This window comes from Musa acuminata, chromosome BXJ2-7, assembly GCF_036884655.1.
Source record: "Musa acuminata AAA Group cultivar baxijiao chromosome BXJ2-7, Cavendish_Baxijiao_AAA, whole genome shotgun sequence".
Classification (NCBI taxonomy): Eukaryota; Viridiplantae; Streptophyta; class Magnoliopsida; order Zingiberales; family Musaceae; genus Musa; species Musa acuminata.
The window spans coordinates 4,552,596-4,568,499 of NC_088344.1; the positions used below are offsets into that span (position 1 = coordinate 4,552,596).

General features: G+C 41.4%; 2 protein-coding genes across 2 annotated transcripts; both read left to right on the forward strand.

Moving 5' to 3' along the window:
* Positions 1 to 1,884: 1,884 nt before the first annotated feature.
* On the forward strand, positions 1,885 to 5,772 carry LOC135616076 (probable lysophospholipase BODYGUARD 3). Its single transcript, XM_065115247.1, has 4 exons — positions 1,885 to 2,540; positions 2,604 to 2,938; positions 3,025 to 3,224; positions 5,330 to 5,772. Exons 1-4 carry the CDS (start codon positions 2,042 to 2,044, stop codon positions 5,664 to 5,666), a joined length of 1,371 nt encoding a protein of 456 aa, XP_064971319.1. The 5' UTR covers positions 1,885 to 2,041; the 3' UTR covers positions 5,667 to 5,772.
* Positions 5,773 to 10,829: 5,057 nt separating this feature from the next.
* LOC135616765 (protein CANDIDATE G-PROTEIN COUPLED RECEPTOR 7-like) lies at positions 10,830 to 12,626 on the forward strand. The gene has a single exon (XM_065116323.1). It carries the CDS (start codon positions 10,834 to 10,836, stop codon positions 12,367 to 12,369), a length of 1,536 nt encoding a protein of 511 aa, XP_064972395.1. The 5' UTR covers positions 10,830 to 10,833; the 3' UTR covers positions 12,370 to 12,626.
* The last annotated feature ends 3,278 nt before the right edge of the window (positions 12,627 to 15,904 follow it).

Genomic DNA, 15,904 nt, shown 5'->3' on the forward strand with positions numbered 1-15,904 from the left:
ACGTATGTATGTTGTCCAAGGATACTAGAACATGGATTGCATAGGTAACACAAATGTAACTGATAGCTTTTCTAGACCATAAATGACGATCACAAACCACGCATGTGGATCCAGCTAGCTTGATATGTCTTCTAAAACTTCTCTTTTGGAGAATAGCACTAGTGGAATTTGAAAAGTGGGAAGAGTTGTTATACTAGGGCTTAACCTGACTGAATATGTAATGCATCACCATGGTTAGTTCCTATCTTATTTGTGAAAAAAATTAGTAAAGATTCTGCACTGACTATAGCCGGTTATATAGCTACTTCCAGTGCCAATCAATATCCCAACTCCAATTTGTGTTTTTTGATCAATTAGGAGTGTATTCTTATAGAAAAAAATTGAGGTAAGCATATGTTATGTTGATAAATAAATCTGAGGAAATTATTTAGAACTGTAATCCTCAAAATATATTTATACATTATGAGTGGTGATACTCTTTGAATCAAAAATGCCTCAACTACTTTTGTGAACCTGTTGAGCGGAGAATTCTTATCATTTTTGTATAATTTTGTGACTAACGTAAGTCATCGTGTGGAAACCAAATTAGAACTATGTTAGGAGATTAGAGAGACAAAATTAATTGGGATTGCATGAGATTTGGGTTAAGAAGTCAGATTTTGGTACATGTTATTTCTCAAGAGGTTATATTGTATAATCTTGAGAAATTCGATAGGAGAGTGGTACTATCATATGCTCAGAAGCTTCTTAGGATTCGTTGAACATAAAAAATAAGTTTTTTTTGTCATTTTTCAATACACTGTGACAACATTAAAATAATTAGACATAAGTGTGAGAAACTTTGATAAGAGTGGATACCATTATCTTAGGTCTAATTTGAGGCCTTAAGACTTGCTCTTGTTTGTCTTTTCCTTTAACTTGTAGGGTATGGCCTATCATCCTCTCTCTCACCTCCCATTTCTAGCAATCATCTTTTAGTCTCTATTTTGATCAATCACATTAATGAGCATTGGGGATTATCATCAATCAAACTGTCAAGAAAGATTATTAATGAATTCCTGTTCAATTATTTTGAATAAAATCCTTAGATTATAATTATTCTAAGTGTTGTTTTAAATAGCTCTCAATCTAGTGTGTGTGGTTAAAACGTATCAGATATGTCAAACTACCGTGTTAAGAGAGACCTTTCACTCATGCTACTTGATATGCATGATCCATGATAACTATCCAAATGAGCAGTTAGAAACTGGCTCTAGCTCCAGAAATCTGATCTAGGCTTTTTTGTCTTTTGCATATAGTATCTTGCTCCAACAAGATTGGTAGCATTCAGTATTGACAGCATGAGTTGGACTTGGAAAGTGTTGCTCTTTGATAAACAGATCACCTCTTCCCCTGAAGATTTCTGGGAAATGTAATTACTAATCGGTTTCCCGTCATTTGTAAGTAAAGCATTAACTGCACTTTTGATAATTATCAGAAATGCAAACTGTCTTGGGTCACTTCAAGCATAGCAAGCAATCCTTGAACTGCCATACTTGACTGATGCAATTTTTATTTGGTTTCATTTTTTTTACTTTTGTATTGTAAGATAAACATTTCGACTGTGTTAAATTATACTGACAGACAAAAAAAAGGGGGGTTTGGCAATTCTAGAGAGGTCGACATCCAAACATGGGCCCGTTACCATCCACCGATGAAAAATGCAAATGAGCCACCCGTGCCCGACATCTCTTTTCTGGTAGGTAGAAAGTTTATTTATTTATTTATTTTACTTTTGGCTCCTTTTGAACGAAAGAAATTTGTTGGGAAGCAAGTCTGCAACTTGCAACTTCCATCCGTTTCTTATTCTTTATTTGGTATTTTTTGTCATCAGTCTCTCTTCACTCGGGTAAACTTGCATATCTTCATCAAAGCTTCCGCAACTGTCAACCTATACCTGCAAACCATGTACTCGGCCTACTTGTGAACAGTATCGTATATCGTACAAAGTCTTGTCTTTAAAAACGCGTCGCATGGAGATCGAGCAGCTGACACAGAGGAGATGGGCGCCGAGTTCAACAAGTCCAGTCTGAGCCGTGCGGCCAGCTTCCTCAACTCCGCAGTGGGCTTCCTGGTGTTCTCCTTCCTCGACGTCCTCGACGCGATCCTCTGCGTCGTCTACAAGCTCGTGGACTCCGCCATGGAGACCGACTCGAGGCCGTGCTACTGCTCCCCGGAGGAGGTCACCATCAGCGGCGACTTCCTCGTATCAGCGACGAAAGGCCGCACCGTTGTTCCAGTGGCTGCCAAGCTCCGGTTGGGGGATGTATCTGACACCCTTTACTATCGCCCGTCCCAAGTTGCTGAGCTCACTAAGAAGGCTGCCATTGCCGTGGGCTATAAGACCAGCAAATCGATTCGATTCACTGTGAGCTCTGACGTCATCGGGGCGCTCAAGGAGAAGACCAGTCGCGGACGACGGCCGCTGTGGTCCGACTGCGACTGCAAGAAATGCAATTCTCCGGAATCTCACCTATATGTTCATGTCGAAGGACCCAAAGGTATTTGATTACTGCATTTGGGTGTATATTCTTGAAGCACTGATCAGAAAAATATTCCGACAGACACATCTGCGACGACGACGGACGTCATTTTCATTCATGGATTCATATCGTCGTCGGCGTTCTGGACGGAGACGGTGTTTCCGGAGTTCTCAGACGCGACCAAGTCGAACCATCGGATGTTCGCGGTGGACCTGCTGGGGTTCGGCCGGAGCCCGAAGCCGGCGGACTCGCTGTACACGCTGCGGGAGCAGGTGGACATGATCGAGAAGTCGATCCTGAAGCGGCACAACGTTCGGTCCTTCCACATCGTTGCCCACTCCATGGGGTGCATCATCGCGTTGGCGCTGGCGGTCGAGCACCCAGAGGCGGTCAAGTCGCTTGCATTGATCGCTCCGGTAAGTCCAGGGTGTCGATCAATGAGTAGAGGATGGAGTAGGGTTTGTCCATGGCGTTCGTTTAATGAAGGTGGGGTTTGGTGCAGCCATACTTTCCGGTGCCCGAAGGGGAGAAGGCGGCGCAGTTCGTGATGCGGCAGGTGGCGCCGAAGAAGGTGTGGCCGCCAATAATGTTTGGGGCGTCGATGTCGTGCTGGTACGAGCACGTGAGCAGGACGATTTGCCTGTTAATCTGCAGAAATCACCGGTTGTGGGAATTCCTCTTCAGACTCATCACTCGGAACAGGTAAAATCTACACCATGATCTGCAGCTGAACTGCCTCTTCTTTCTACTATGTTAGTGATCCATCTCTTTCGTATTGCATGCTACTTTTCTTACCTCTTCATTCAATGTTAGTGATCTATCTCTTTCGTGTTGCATGCTGCTTTTCTAGTTAGCTGATTGTGTGCAATGTGGTAAGGCTCCCAAAAGATTAAAAAAACAAATTAACACAAGACAACACAGAAGAGAAATTTTAATACCATCTAATTCGAAATATCCCATTTCACTGTGTCAACTCCTACAATTCGATGCTTTAAACTGTTGCGCTTATGTCATACATTCTTCCTTGTTATGTATTCTTTTTCTCGACGCTATTTGGACTGCATAGCTAACAGACAGATACTATTAGTACTAAGTTGAGGTCTTTGCACTTTCAATTCCTGTTTCAACATTGACAAAAGCATATCTCCCTTTAGTTCCTACTAGAAAATAAATAAATAAATAAAACTCTTACTAAACCAAAGTTTGATTCGTCTTCACCATCATTTTCTAATTAAACTTTGAAAAAATAATTGCATGCAATAATACCATGAATATTATCACTGTTGTTCCAATATGCATTATGAAGAATTCTTTATGCTCTATTAGAATTGTATGTAAGTTGTTTAATTGTTTACCTTTCCACCGTTGTCTTTTATTTCTTTCGGATATATGTATATATATATATATACATATATATATGTATACATATATATATAAAAAAACCCTTAGGTTTTCATTATTTCTCGTGCAGAGTCCTTTAAAAAAAAAAAGATGAGATTACCTAATCCTATTGTGATTGTCTCCAATTCACGAGGTCCTATCGTCCCCCTCTTCGTTGTCATCTTATCGTACTACTATCTCCCTCTATCATTCTCAGTCCCATCATTCCCATAATAGAATATCATAAATGGTTATGGGAGCGATTGAGAGAAAAGAATTGGGATGATAAAACCTCTCAAGGATAGATGATAAGATTGCTTAGAACGAAAGTGACCATGATGGGATGGAGTGATAGAATAATCTCATCCTTTAAAAAAATAAAAAAATACTTTGCAAAGATGTTAGTTAATGCGCTTCAACAAATAAATAAATAAATATATATATATATCCAATGCAACTCCAAATACGAATCAAAATTTAATGTGCTTCAACAAGTAGTTAGTTGCAAGAGGCTGTTCGGTATGGGAAAACGATGTTCCCTATTATCCCTCAGTGCGTCGAGTCGATGCTGAAGGACAGAGGTCGGCAACTTTATTGCCCTTCGGCTAAGCTTGATGGATGTATATATGGATTCGAGGACACAGCCATGCTGAACTTAGTTATTCCCTTCCGCCTAATGCAACATCTAAATGGTTGAGTATTTGATGAAGCACAGTTTCCGTCCCATCAGCCTCCATCCAACTCAATGCTAGCTTTATATAGGACGTCATGTCTGCTTTTAATGCAGGCTGACTACCCAAACGAGTCAAGATAGTTCTCATGTTGAGCTCTATGCCAGTGAAAATTGCATACGATGTTAATCCTGTCACGATTACGAATTGGCCAAGTCTATTGAACTCTTGATGATTACGCGGAAGATTAATAATACAAGGAAGCTTAGAAATCAATCAGTAAACGACTCTGTTTTGTTTGTCGTCTGCTTTGTTTTCTTCCCTGCTATAATTCATTACTCCATTTCTGGTTCATAGAACCGTACAGATCTCGAGGTTTCACCACTCAAAATTCATAGTATTGACATCTTTCTCGGAAAATTTAAATTGTTCGTCGTATGTCTCCATCAGCTTGCCTGTGCTCATCATTAATCATGGTCCGAGTACTGCTTGCACAACCACATCTGATGCGATGCAGCATGAATGAGATGACAATGAAAGCCACCAAATCCTGCACAACTCTACCTTCCAGATATTTGCTAGCGTGTTATTCCTGTGTTTTCAGTCGACATTACGCTCTGGTCAATCCTTATTTATTACTCTCACATGCTCTTCCGTGGCCTCGAAACTTCGACAAGCTGAAATCCTCATGGACTGCGCCAGGAAACCAAGTGTCTGAATGATGCATGATGTATTGTTCTGTTGTTGTTGGAACAGGATAAGGACCTACATGATGGATGCCTTCATGTGCCACACCCACCGTGCTGCATGGCACAGCTTGCACAACGTGATATGCGGGAGTGCGGAGGCGATGGAACGGTACATGGATACGGTGAACAGACGGAGCTGCTGCGACGTGGCGGTGTTCCATGGCGACGACGACGATGTCCTCCCTGTCGACTGTAGCTACGCCGTGGGGTCGAGGATCCCCAGGGCTAGTGTCAAGGTGTTCCAGAGGAAGGACCACATCACCATCGTCGTCGGCCACCACAAGGCCTTGGCCGGGGAGCTGGAACAGATATGGAGGAACGCAGGCAGCCCAACCAGCAAATAGCCATCCGCAGGTCGATACAAGAAACCCAAATTAACACCACAAGCCTGCCTTCTCTTTTATGTTGGGTCATGTACTAATACCCTATGCCTAATCTTTTATTTATATATATAATTTTTATTTATAAAGATAAATGATGAAGACGAGATTTGAATTTATATTTTATCAGTTAAATCAATAGATATTTTTATGTTTATGAATATTATGAAGAAAAAAATAATTCATATAATCTCATTGGATGTCGACTAATAGAAGCATTTTGTTTGATGTCCTACAAAATACTAATACTAACGGAAGGAGAGAGAACATAAAGAAGAGTATTGATCCAAGATGAACGAGCAACTACCTAAGGATCATGTTGACTAAGTTTATAACGTAGTGTTGGGCGTTAGTGTAATGTATGCCGAACGAGAGAGAATATAAAGAAGAGTATTGATCCAAGATGAGCGAACAACTACCTATGGATCATGTTGACTAAGTTTATAACGTAGTGTCGGGCTTATGATATCATAACACAAGACTGATACAAGTCAACCTTTAGGTATCATGATATTCATGATTCGTCGACCAAAGTCAACTCAATGCAAATGACTCCTAACAACCACCCAAAAACTAATTAAAGAAAAACAAATTTTCCAGCGGGCAACAGTAGGGATAAGTCTCTCTCTTATCCTCGTCCTGATTGGGCATTAGGCATGGGCATGGGCGCGTCTAAGCTTCATCTGAACGACAAAAACCACGTTCAGTCACTAAATACACTAGTGAAGATGACGGCAGCACCGCCTAAGTGTCGGTTGCCGACCGCCGGTCAACTTCGGCCCCATCAGCGACCGTAAGTCTCCTTTCGCCGCCCATCACTAACGATGCTTCCACGGCAACCCAAACCTAATCTCGTCCTTTTCTCGACCGCTTTGGCATCCGAACAAGTGCGGGAAACTGACGGTTGGTACCGAGTTCCGCCCACCGCAAATAAGAATAAGAAAGTGGAGTTACGGGAGCTTTGTGAGATTTTGGGCTGTTCTAATTGATTTTTGGGGCCTCTTTTATCACCCTGCGACTACAGTTTGGTACACTCGCTCACCGGTGCGTTGCCATCACTTTTCCTTGTTCTTTTCTTTTCTTTTCTTGACCAATTTGACGTTGGATCGAAGTACACCTGGGTTCCGCTCACCTCAACGGAGGATAAGAAAGTGGAGTTACGCGGGATTCCGAGGATTTCGGACCGTAATAAATGTTTTCCGGCGTCTTCGTTCCTCTGCTAGTGTGCGGTAATCCCCCCGGTCGGTTTCCGCAGCCTTTTCTCTTTTTCCTACACCGGTTCTGCTCACCGCCGTAAAAGAATAACAGGTTGGGCGCTGTATGACGCCGCCTTGTTGTCTGTAGTTTTCTGTTAGGGTGTCGATGCACCGCGCATCAATACCCTAACAGAAGGAACTGACCTTTTTGTATCTCGAGGGAGGGCACAGAGAAGCAGGATTGCTCCACACCAAACAAATTAAGATGTAGTGGTATTGCAATCACAGCAAAATGAATGAGAACCATACGATACTGAGAAAAAAAGATGAGATATAGAGTGAAACTAAATTTTTGTATATGAACAAATACTTACAGGTTATAATATACAACGAAATTAAATGAAATCATAATCAAATAGAATACCAAGATTTATATGAAAAATCTCTCTAACGTGAAAGATAAAAACCACAGAACAAAATAAAAATAATTCATTATAAGAATAATGAATATATAAATATTAATTTATTGTTCAAAATCCTTGCAACAATCATAAAAGAATAATAGGGATACAAAGATCATGTCACTGTACACAATAATTGAGAACAGTCTCTCTACGTTGCTCTTATTTTCTTCCCTTTTTTTCTCTTGTTTTTATGCCTTTTTCTCCTCCTTTTTGAATCAAGATGCTGCTGCCAAGATCTCCCCCACTGCTACAGTTTTCTCCCCCGTTGCTGTCTTTTTATCTGCTCCAAAAAACGCAGTCACCACACCCCCCTAATTTGATCTATGATTAGGTCAAAGAGGGATGGACTGCGGACGGTTAAAACCTATCATGGGTTGAATATGTGGGCTGTAAGAGCACAATCAGAGCTGAATATGTCAACCCAACAAACAAAGCAAAATCCATGGTTTATTCTTAATGTAAGAGGCATTAGCAGCTGCATTATCTATTTTATCAGCTTCGAGGGTAAAGCACAGAAAATGAATATAAAAAAAAAAATTGGATGGCAAGAGAAAGACAAATTCAACCCATACATATAATGCAATTCTAAATTATAATAGTGAAGGACAAATTTTCTCAATGTGGAATGATAAGGAATGTTTCTTTACTTCCCATGTCTTTGCTAACTAATGTATATCGATCACAACAATCTACAGCATTTGAAAAGCCTACAATAAGCAGAATTTTAAACATCTGGTCACAACAATCTACAGATTTAAAAAAAAGGATTTTAATCGTGGGTCCCCCCCCCCCCCCCCCCCAACAGCTGGTCAAACCGGTATAAATCACTGACAGCAAAGTTCGAAAAATCAGCCAATTCCATTCCAGATTGATCGATAAGAATATGTTTGCAAGACCCAAATTGCACCTACAAGATCATATGACACAATGAATGTGGGTAAGGAAATTAACTCTGTCAAATCAGGTATATTCAAAATCCAGACTAATCTGACAAAGCATATATTCCTAATCATTTATGCATTGAATTGACACTTTACAAGGTGTATACGCCTTCCAAAGCATATTTTCCTAATAATTTATGCATCAACACTCTACTGAGTGTTTATGCCTTCTTTAGCATCACTGGATGCAAGTTTATCCATTATATTATGCAAATGCTTCTTTTCATTATATTACATTTCCTTTAGGACGCAGCTCTGTAAACAGTTGTGGAAAGCATCACAGAATTCTAATACCCCCTTTCTCATTCCACTGGAAATGAACGATTTACCTGTATATTTGCAACCAGTCACTTGCTAGATCCAATCCAAGCAATGCCAAGAAAATAAAGCCTGGTCTGCAAGTAAGGTTCAACGAGAGTCTCACGTCAGGAAGGTGCCAAAGGATAGACAGGAAAATTGCATAACAGCCAGTAATGTTTGCCCTGAAGGATGTCGAAAGCACCTGTCTGTTGCCGTAACATCTCCAGAAGTTGACACTGGACTACAAAATCTGATGAATAAATCAATTATTACAGCTTACCATTTCCCCCTTTTCTTGGCATCTACCAGTCTATCAATTATTACAGCTCCAGAGAGGAGCTAAAAAGTATTATATTTAGACATGAAAAAAAAACATATATTTTCAATGTAAAGGAACAAAGGATCAACATTTAGGCACAACTGAATATGAACCAGTAATCCAATGTTCAGTATGATTCATATATAAGAGTGTTTCGTTGATTTTAATAGGAGTGCTTATGACTTGCTTCCTAGTGAATTTCATGCATCAGTAAATATTGGATGACTCAAAGACAAATCTCCTCCTATCCTTATTATTTGACTTCATAAAAATGTATGCATACATATACATAAAAATGTATCCTTATTATCACTCAATTTAAATTTTTATGAATATGTATATATCTTTGCAAAACTTGCACATGTAAATCACCACGTCACCTGATCATTAAAGTAAACAATGTTTAGGTTCTAATTGGCATTAGCACCCCTTTAAATATGCCCTTTAAAGCAAATATGATGGTAAAAGTATCAATGAAACTTTATTATTTTAAATCTTAATTTAAAAGAAAAATGAATTAGCTGACAATTGTTACCTTAGTTCTTGTAATGAATGTTAATGGCAGGAGTTTTATGGTGGATCATAGTTACCGGGGGACATAAATGCTATAGTCAAATTTGTTGTGACAAATGCACATTTGCCAAACTTTTCAATGATTGGCATGACAAATCCCTTTTTTGTTTTAATGATTGTGGATGAAAGCAATGTGGTCACTTCAAAGTTAGGAGCTACTTAAAAGTGGCTCCATAAGAGCATTTGAAATCTTCCCACCAGATCTTGATGAGATCTTTCACTATTAAATTAGATAGTTGGATAATCATATTGATAGATGGCTAAGATGTGAGAACTAGAGGGTCTTAACATATAGTAATTAGTGCAGTGTTGCACAAGTGATAGGTCTCAAGTTTGAGTCGACATGTTAACAACATTTGATGTAATGAAAATTTCTTTTCATTTTTCTTTTAAACATAAAGCACAACTGAGAAGGATGATTGTCCCAAAACTCACAGGTTAACAAGGCGGCCAAGACTTAGAACTGACAGTCCTCCGATCCTCCCATCGTAGGGTGAGCTCGGAGCTGGGTACCTCCTTCCTCAATATCGGCCAAGACAAAAGCCTAGATCACACGATAAATTCGTGGTCCATCTACCACCATCAAATACTATGTTCAAGATGAATGTCTCACAGGCATTTAAACGAACAAGACGCGTGCAATCTATACTGGGCATATTGAACTCCAAAAGCACAAAAGTCCTTGCGTATCACAGGCTTTGGCCAATTCGGCTATAGGCAGTAACGTTGTAGGATCAAGGAAAGCATCAGTTTGGAGCAGGGACATATTCTCGAGTAGGTTATTACCTTCCAACGAATGCGGCGAGGAGGGGCGCGGCGCAGGTGCGGGTGCAACATACCATCGGCGACGAACGACAAAACCAAGACAATCGCCCGTCCCCATCCATTGTCGCTGCTGGTGGTGGTGCTCGTTAAGAAGTGGGAACTGTGCGCGGCCGTCGGAAGGGACTCATCCACCGTGTCGGCGCGTGGAGAGGGAAAGCCTACAGTGAACAACAATGCCTGTGTTGTGTTAAGCTCACGGGAGCTCCAAGGAATTAGGTTGAATATAATTGAATCGGGTCAAAATCTAATTTACTCCGGTCCAATTAAAATCTAATGTAGCTCACCAAGTCAAGCTAAAATCTTTCTTATCATCGAACCGGTCCACTCCTTTCCAGTTCTCCAAAGTCCAACGGATCGCGATTTTACGTGTAAATTAACACTGAACCCGGTCCAATGTGACGGTCGAACGCGAAGCCGGTTTGTTGTCTCTACTAACCCAGTAATTAACTCCGAACTCTCGTGGCATTTGGCCCAACGGTTCGTCACACTTCAACCACATCTGCCTACTGCTCCATGTCGCAAGCAAAGAAGAGGAAACTGCCTCTCTCTCTCTCTCTCTCTCTCTCTCTCTCTCTCTCTGCCCCCTTTCCATTGACCCAAACCAAACCCATTGATCGAAGAAGAAATCGAGACCTAAGGAGAGTCGGGAGAGAGAGAGAGAGGGGAAAAGTGGTAGTCATGGCGGCGAAGGGGTTGTCGAGATCTCTTCTTGTTCGGGGATTTGGATTGGCGTTGATCATCGTGTCGGCGTGGATTGGGGGGGCGAGGGCGGAGATCCGGGAAATGGAGGTGCGATCGGACGCGCGGTCCATCATCCCCTTCGACGAGTTTGGGTTCACCCGGGCCGGCGGCCTAGAACTCAACGTCACCGGCATCGCCTTCTTCCCGGAGGCGGAGTCGCCGGACCTGTCGCAGCTGGGCTTCTTTCTATCTACCCGGGACGCATGGCTGCAGGTCCTCCGCCAGCTGCAGGATCATGACATCACCTGCGCCCTCCAGTCCGACCTCGTCCGCCTCGTCTACTCCTTCGACGGCCTCGTCCCCCCGCCCAACCCCTCCGGCGTCGGCGTCGCCCGCTCCTCCACCTTCCGCTTTCGCTTAAACCTCACCGATCAGCCCGGACAGTTCACCCTCGTCTTCGCCAACTGCCTCCCCCCGCTCCGCGTCTCCATGTCCGTCCGCTCCGCCATGTTCAACCTTCCCGACCCCTCCCATCGCGCCTACCTCTCCGCCGGCGCGGCCGTCCTGCCTCTTGTCTACTTCATCCTCTTCCTCACCTACTCCGCCCTCGCCGCCGCCTGGGCCGCCGTCCTTATCCGCAGGCGCCGCGCCGCCTTCCGCATCCACTACTTCATGCTCGCCGTCGTCGTCCTCAAGGCGTTCAACCTCCTCTGCGAGGCCGAGGACAAGTCCTACATCGAACGCACCGGATCCGCCCACGGCTGGGACGTCCTCTTCTACATCTTCAGCTTCCTGAAGGGCATCTCCCTCTTCACCCTCATCGTCCTCATCGGCACCGGCTGGTCCTTCCTCAAGCCCTACCTCCAGGACCGCGAGAAGAAGGTGCTCATGGTCGTCATACCCCTCCAGGTCGTCTCCAACGTTGCTCAGGTCGCCATCGACGAGTCCGGACCCTACGCCCGCGACTGGGTCACATGGAAGCAGGTCTTTCTCCTCGTCGATGTCATCTGCTGCTGCGCCGTCCTCTTTCCCATCGTCTGGTCCATCAAGAACCTCCGGGAGGCCGCCAGGACCGACGGCAAGGCCGCCGTCAACCTCATGAAGCTCACTCTTTTCCGCCAGTACTACATCGTGGTCATCTGCTACATCTACTTCACCAGGGTGGTGGTCTACGCCCTCACCACCATCACCTCCTACCGTTACTTGTGGACCAGCGTGGTCGCCGGGGAGCTTGCCACCCTGGCGTTTTATGTCTTCACTGGGTACAGGTTCAGGCCTGAGGCGCGCAACCCCTACTTTGCCATCGATGATGATGAGGAGGAGGCAGCCGCGGAGGCTCTCAAGCTCGATGATGAGTTTGAATTGTGAAACAGTACTTGGATCTTCAAGGAGGAATCAGGAAATTTACTTGCCTTCTACTCGATACAGTGTCAAGGGAAGCTCAAAAAACAGAGGTCGGATCTTTTATCCTTGTTTTACTTTTCTTTTGCTATGTTACAGTAAAATAAGCATTGCTGATCCGTTGCCGTTGGAGATATGGTCATCTTGTTTAGTGTCGGTACAATAGCATGTAAGTTTGTCTGTCTACATCTCATTTATTGGTGCTATTTGATGTTTTTCAGTAATTATGGCATCTCTCAGTCACTAGAAAGCCTGCATTATTTCATTTATTCCTTTTTACTTTTTGTGCTTTTTAAGTTGGATGATCATGGTTTTTTCTTGTCGGTACACAATTCAGATCTTCCAGTCTGATTTTCAAACAGAATGTAGCGGTTTCCTGCGGTGTGAACATTATTTATCACATACTGAATTGTTGAAGCATCTGATGTAATCTGTCTGAAAACAGCCTTATACAGAATGCCATATTTTAGCATAATGCTGTATAATGTTTAAGAAATAACCAACTGACAAATGTCATGTGATAATTCATTGTTACGTGACTGTCTTAGGTCCTTACGATTTATTATACTCTATATGGGGGGTCTTATAGTTCCTTTTTCTTTGGAGTACAATCATGCATCTTATTAGATTTCCATCTCTTATATAGGAAAAACCTCATGTTCTCGCTTTTTTTCTTTTGATTGAGCTGCTGAATATGATATAAGATTGTGAAATTTTCTGTTATGGAAGTATTTTCATGTTTCAAGGTATTAGTTTTCGAGCACCTGCTTTTGCTTGGTATTGAGTATATTTTCATTATATAATGACAAATTATGTCCAGGGCCCAGACTACCTTGATACACAATCTAGGTCATCCATCTTAAACCCTATATGCAAATAATTTGGTGAGGAATTGAACAGCAACTAAACAATAGCTTTTGGGATGATTACATTTTATTTTGGAGAAAGGAGAACTTTTCTGTGAATTTAAGTAGCATCTGAACAAAAGCAATGTGCATCACAGGTGCAATTGGTTGTTGGTAATGATCAAACCTCCTTGTGTGATGCTTTTTCCAATCCTATGGCTAACATTTTGGTATTGTTGAAGTTATCTATAATGTTCAACAAAAAGGAAAAAAACAATAAGTATGTCCTTTTGAGTCAGCAAGCCGATACTGAGTTGTAAAGCTCATAATTTTGTTCTACGATGGGGGTGAAACCAATCATGGCTTTAGCTGAGTGAGGATTATGAGCACTAGATAGGGAAAATTCGGAATTAAAAGAAAGAACAGCATATCTAGGAGTGACAAAGGTCTGTGTTAGGTCAGGTTTTTTTGTTGCTACAAACGCATATACTAAACAAAACTTTCAACCCAAACCAACCTGTCTAATAATCATGTCAAAAATTTAAACCCAAATTCAGCCCACCTAATACATATATACCTTAAACCATGTCACTCGGTGTTGACACTTGTCATCCTAAATAGTGACATCTGTTGAGTTAAATAAATTAATGCTTCTCACGAAGAAAAAAAGAAAGATTGTTCAAGATTTGTGAGGAAGAAGCTTATAATAACGGGGGAGATTTTGCAAGGGCTTATTAACTAACATTAAGGATGAATGCACTAAATATCTTATTTTGCTTCAAAGAATAGCTGGAAACACAAGACACCTAAAGTAGAGAATTTCCAAACTCTTATTAGAAAAGAAGTCAGAAAATTGAATCATTTTGAACTGGTCATATTGAGTAGTGAATGTGGAACCCATATTAGCTAGCTGGATGCTGTCGGAACCATGGAACTGATCAAATTCCGTGACCTCAGAATCACTTGGTGCTGGAGGCATATTAGAAATCTGAAACAAGTCAGTGCCAAAAATTGATTTTCCTGTGGACTTTTCTGTTTTGTCAGGATGCACAGGCATGAGGTAAACTTCCAACTCTATTTGCAAACTTAACCTTGACTTTGACATTTTGAGTTGGGGATGGTGATGGATTTCAAGTTTTAGTTCCAGGATTTCATTTCATTATTCTAGTCTTTTGCTTCATGCTCATGTACCTACTGTTAATATCCCCTCTTTTGTGTGGAATTTAAAGAAGATTTAACAGTGTCAAATTTGATCTTGCTGGTTGGAGTTTTAATCTGGCATCAGCTGGTGCAAGGTCTAAGGTTTCTTTGAACTTGCTTTGAAGATTGTAAGAAGAGTATTCTCTGTTTCATTCTAATGTTTAACTATATGCATATATTGTGCTCAGTTTTGTCCAATTTATGTGTTTGTGGCTTGAAGTTTTAAGTTGATATGTCTGGTTCAGAGAAGCTGGCAACTACTTGTCCAAGCACTGGTAAGTTCACTCAGATCTTGAAAGGTTAGCAGTAAGATGTGACACCTACTGGAGAGAGAGTGTGTGGTTGGTTGTGATGTAATGGCTAACTTGTCTCACCTACCTGCCTTATCACAGGGGGTCCCAATGGTTCCTGGGAATGGTAGGAAGTGTGGAAACTCCCACTCCTATGTTGCCATGTCACATCTCCTGTGTATTTATTACTTTGGTGTTACTATTGATGATCAGTGGAGGGAATCTTGAAGTCTATTTTGGTTGGAAAACTTAGAAGATGTCAACCATATGTCTATTAGTCATCTTGCAGATGTTTAGTTTTCCTGTGTTTTTCATGTCATCAACTGAGTCTCACCATCTTGATTATTTCATCTAAACCTCCTCTGCTTCAGCATAGAGCTGATGTAGATGAACAATGATGAATGTATACACAAGTTTAAAAGATTATGTGTGTGTATATATATATATATATATGAACGATTTGATCATCATTCGGTTCGAATTGGAACCGAACGGGTCAATGGTCGGTTTCCAATTCGAATTAGATTCGATGGTTCAATTTTGGTTCTTAGAATTTGAGATCATAAATTCTTAGAATTTGGGATCATAAAGAATACCTAAGTAACCAAATTCCTTTGTCCTAATCAACAACTGGTTGGAGGGATATTTAAAAAAAATAAAAATAAAATATGTGTTTCGAACTTGAATTGGAACTATCGGTTTGAATCGGAAATTACTATAAAATCAAAGTCATCGGTTCTGGAATCAGATTAGGGCTATGTAAGTATAACTTTGTACACACACACACACACACATATATATATATATATATATATATATATATATATGCATTGACAAAAGTTACGATAAGGTGATTGGATGTGAAATAAGGTTCTATGCTGGAAATTTTGTGCTTGTTTCCTAATAAATGTAAATCGATGGGAAACGAATGCCTTTTGGTTGAATCAATATGCCGGAGAATCCAATGATATAGAATCAATCTTTTCCAGCCAAAAGTAGAGCTAAAATAATTCACTGAGAATATTCTCAGTATTCCAAAGTGGAGCTAAAACATTTACAAGCTTGATGGATGGGATGGATCGCATTCTATCCAATACTCTACCATGCATCCGCTTAGATGGAGATGTTAGGCTTAAGTAAAGCCCCAAGCATTTGCACCGAACGTTT

Excerpts from the sequence above, each read along its gene's own strand:
- LOC135616765 (XM_065116323.1), top strand. The coding sequence starts at position 10,834 with ATGTCGCAAGCAAAGAAGAGGAAACTGCCTCTCTCTCTCTCTCTCTCT.
- LOC135616076 (XM_065115247.1), top strand. The coding sequence starts at position 2,042 with ATGGGCGCCGAGTTCAACAAGTCCAGTCTGAGCCGTGCGGCCAGCTTC. Across the intron at positions 2,939-3,024 it reads CGCTTGCATTGATCGCTCCG|CCATACTTTCCGGTGCCCGA; the intron begins GTAAGTCCAGGG and ends GGTTTGGTGCAG. Across the intron at positions 3,225-5,329 it reads AGACTCATCACTCGGAACAG|GATAAGGACCTACATGATGG; the intron begins GTAAAATCTACA and ends TTGTTGGAACAG.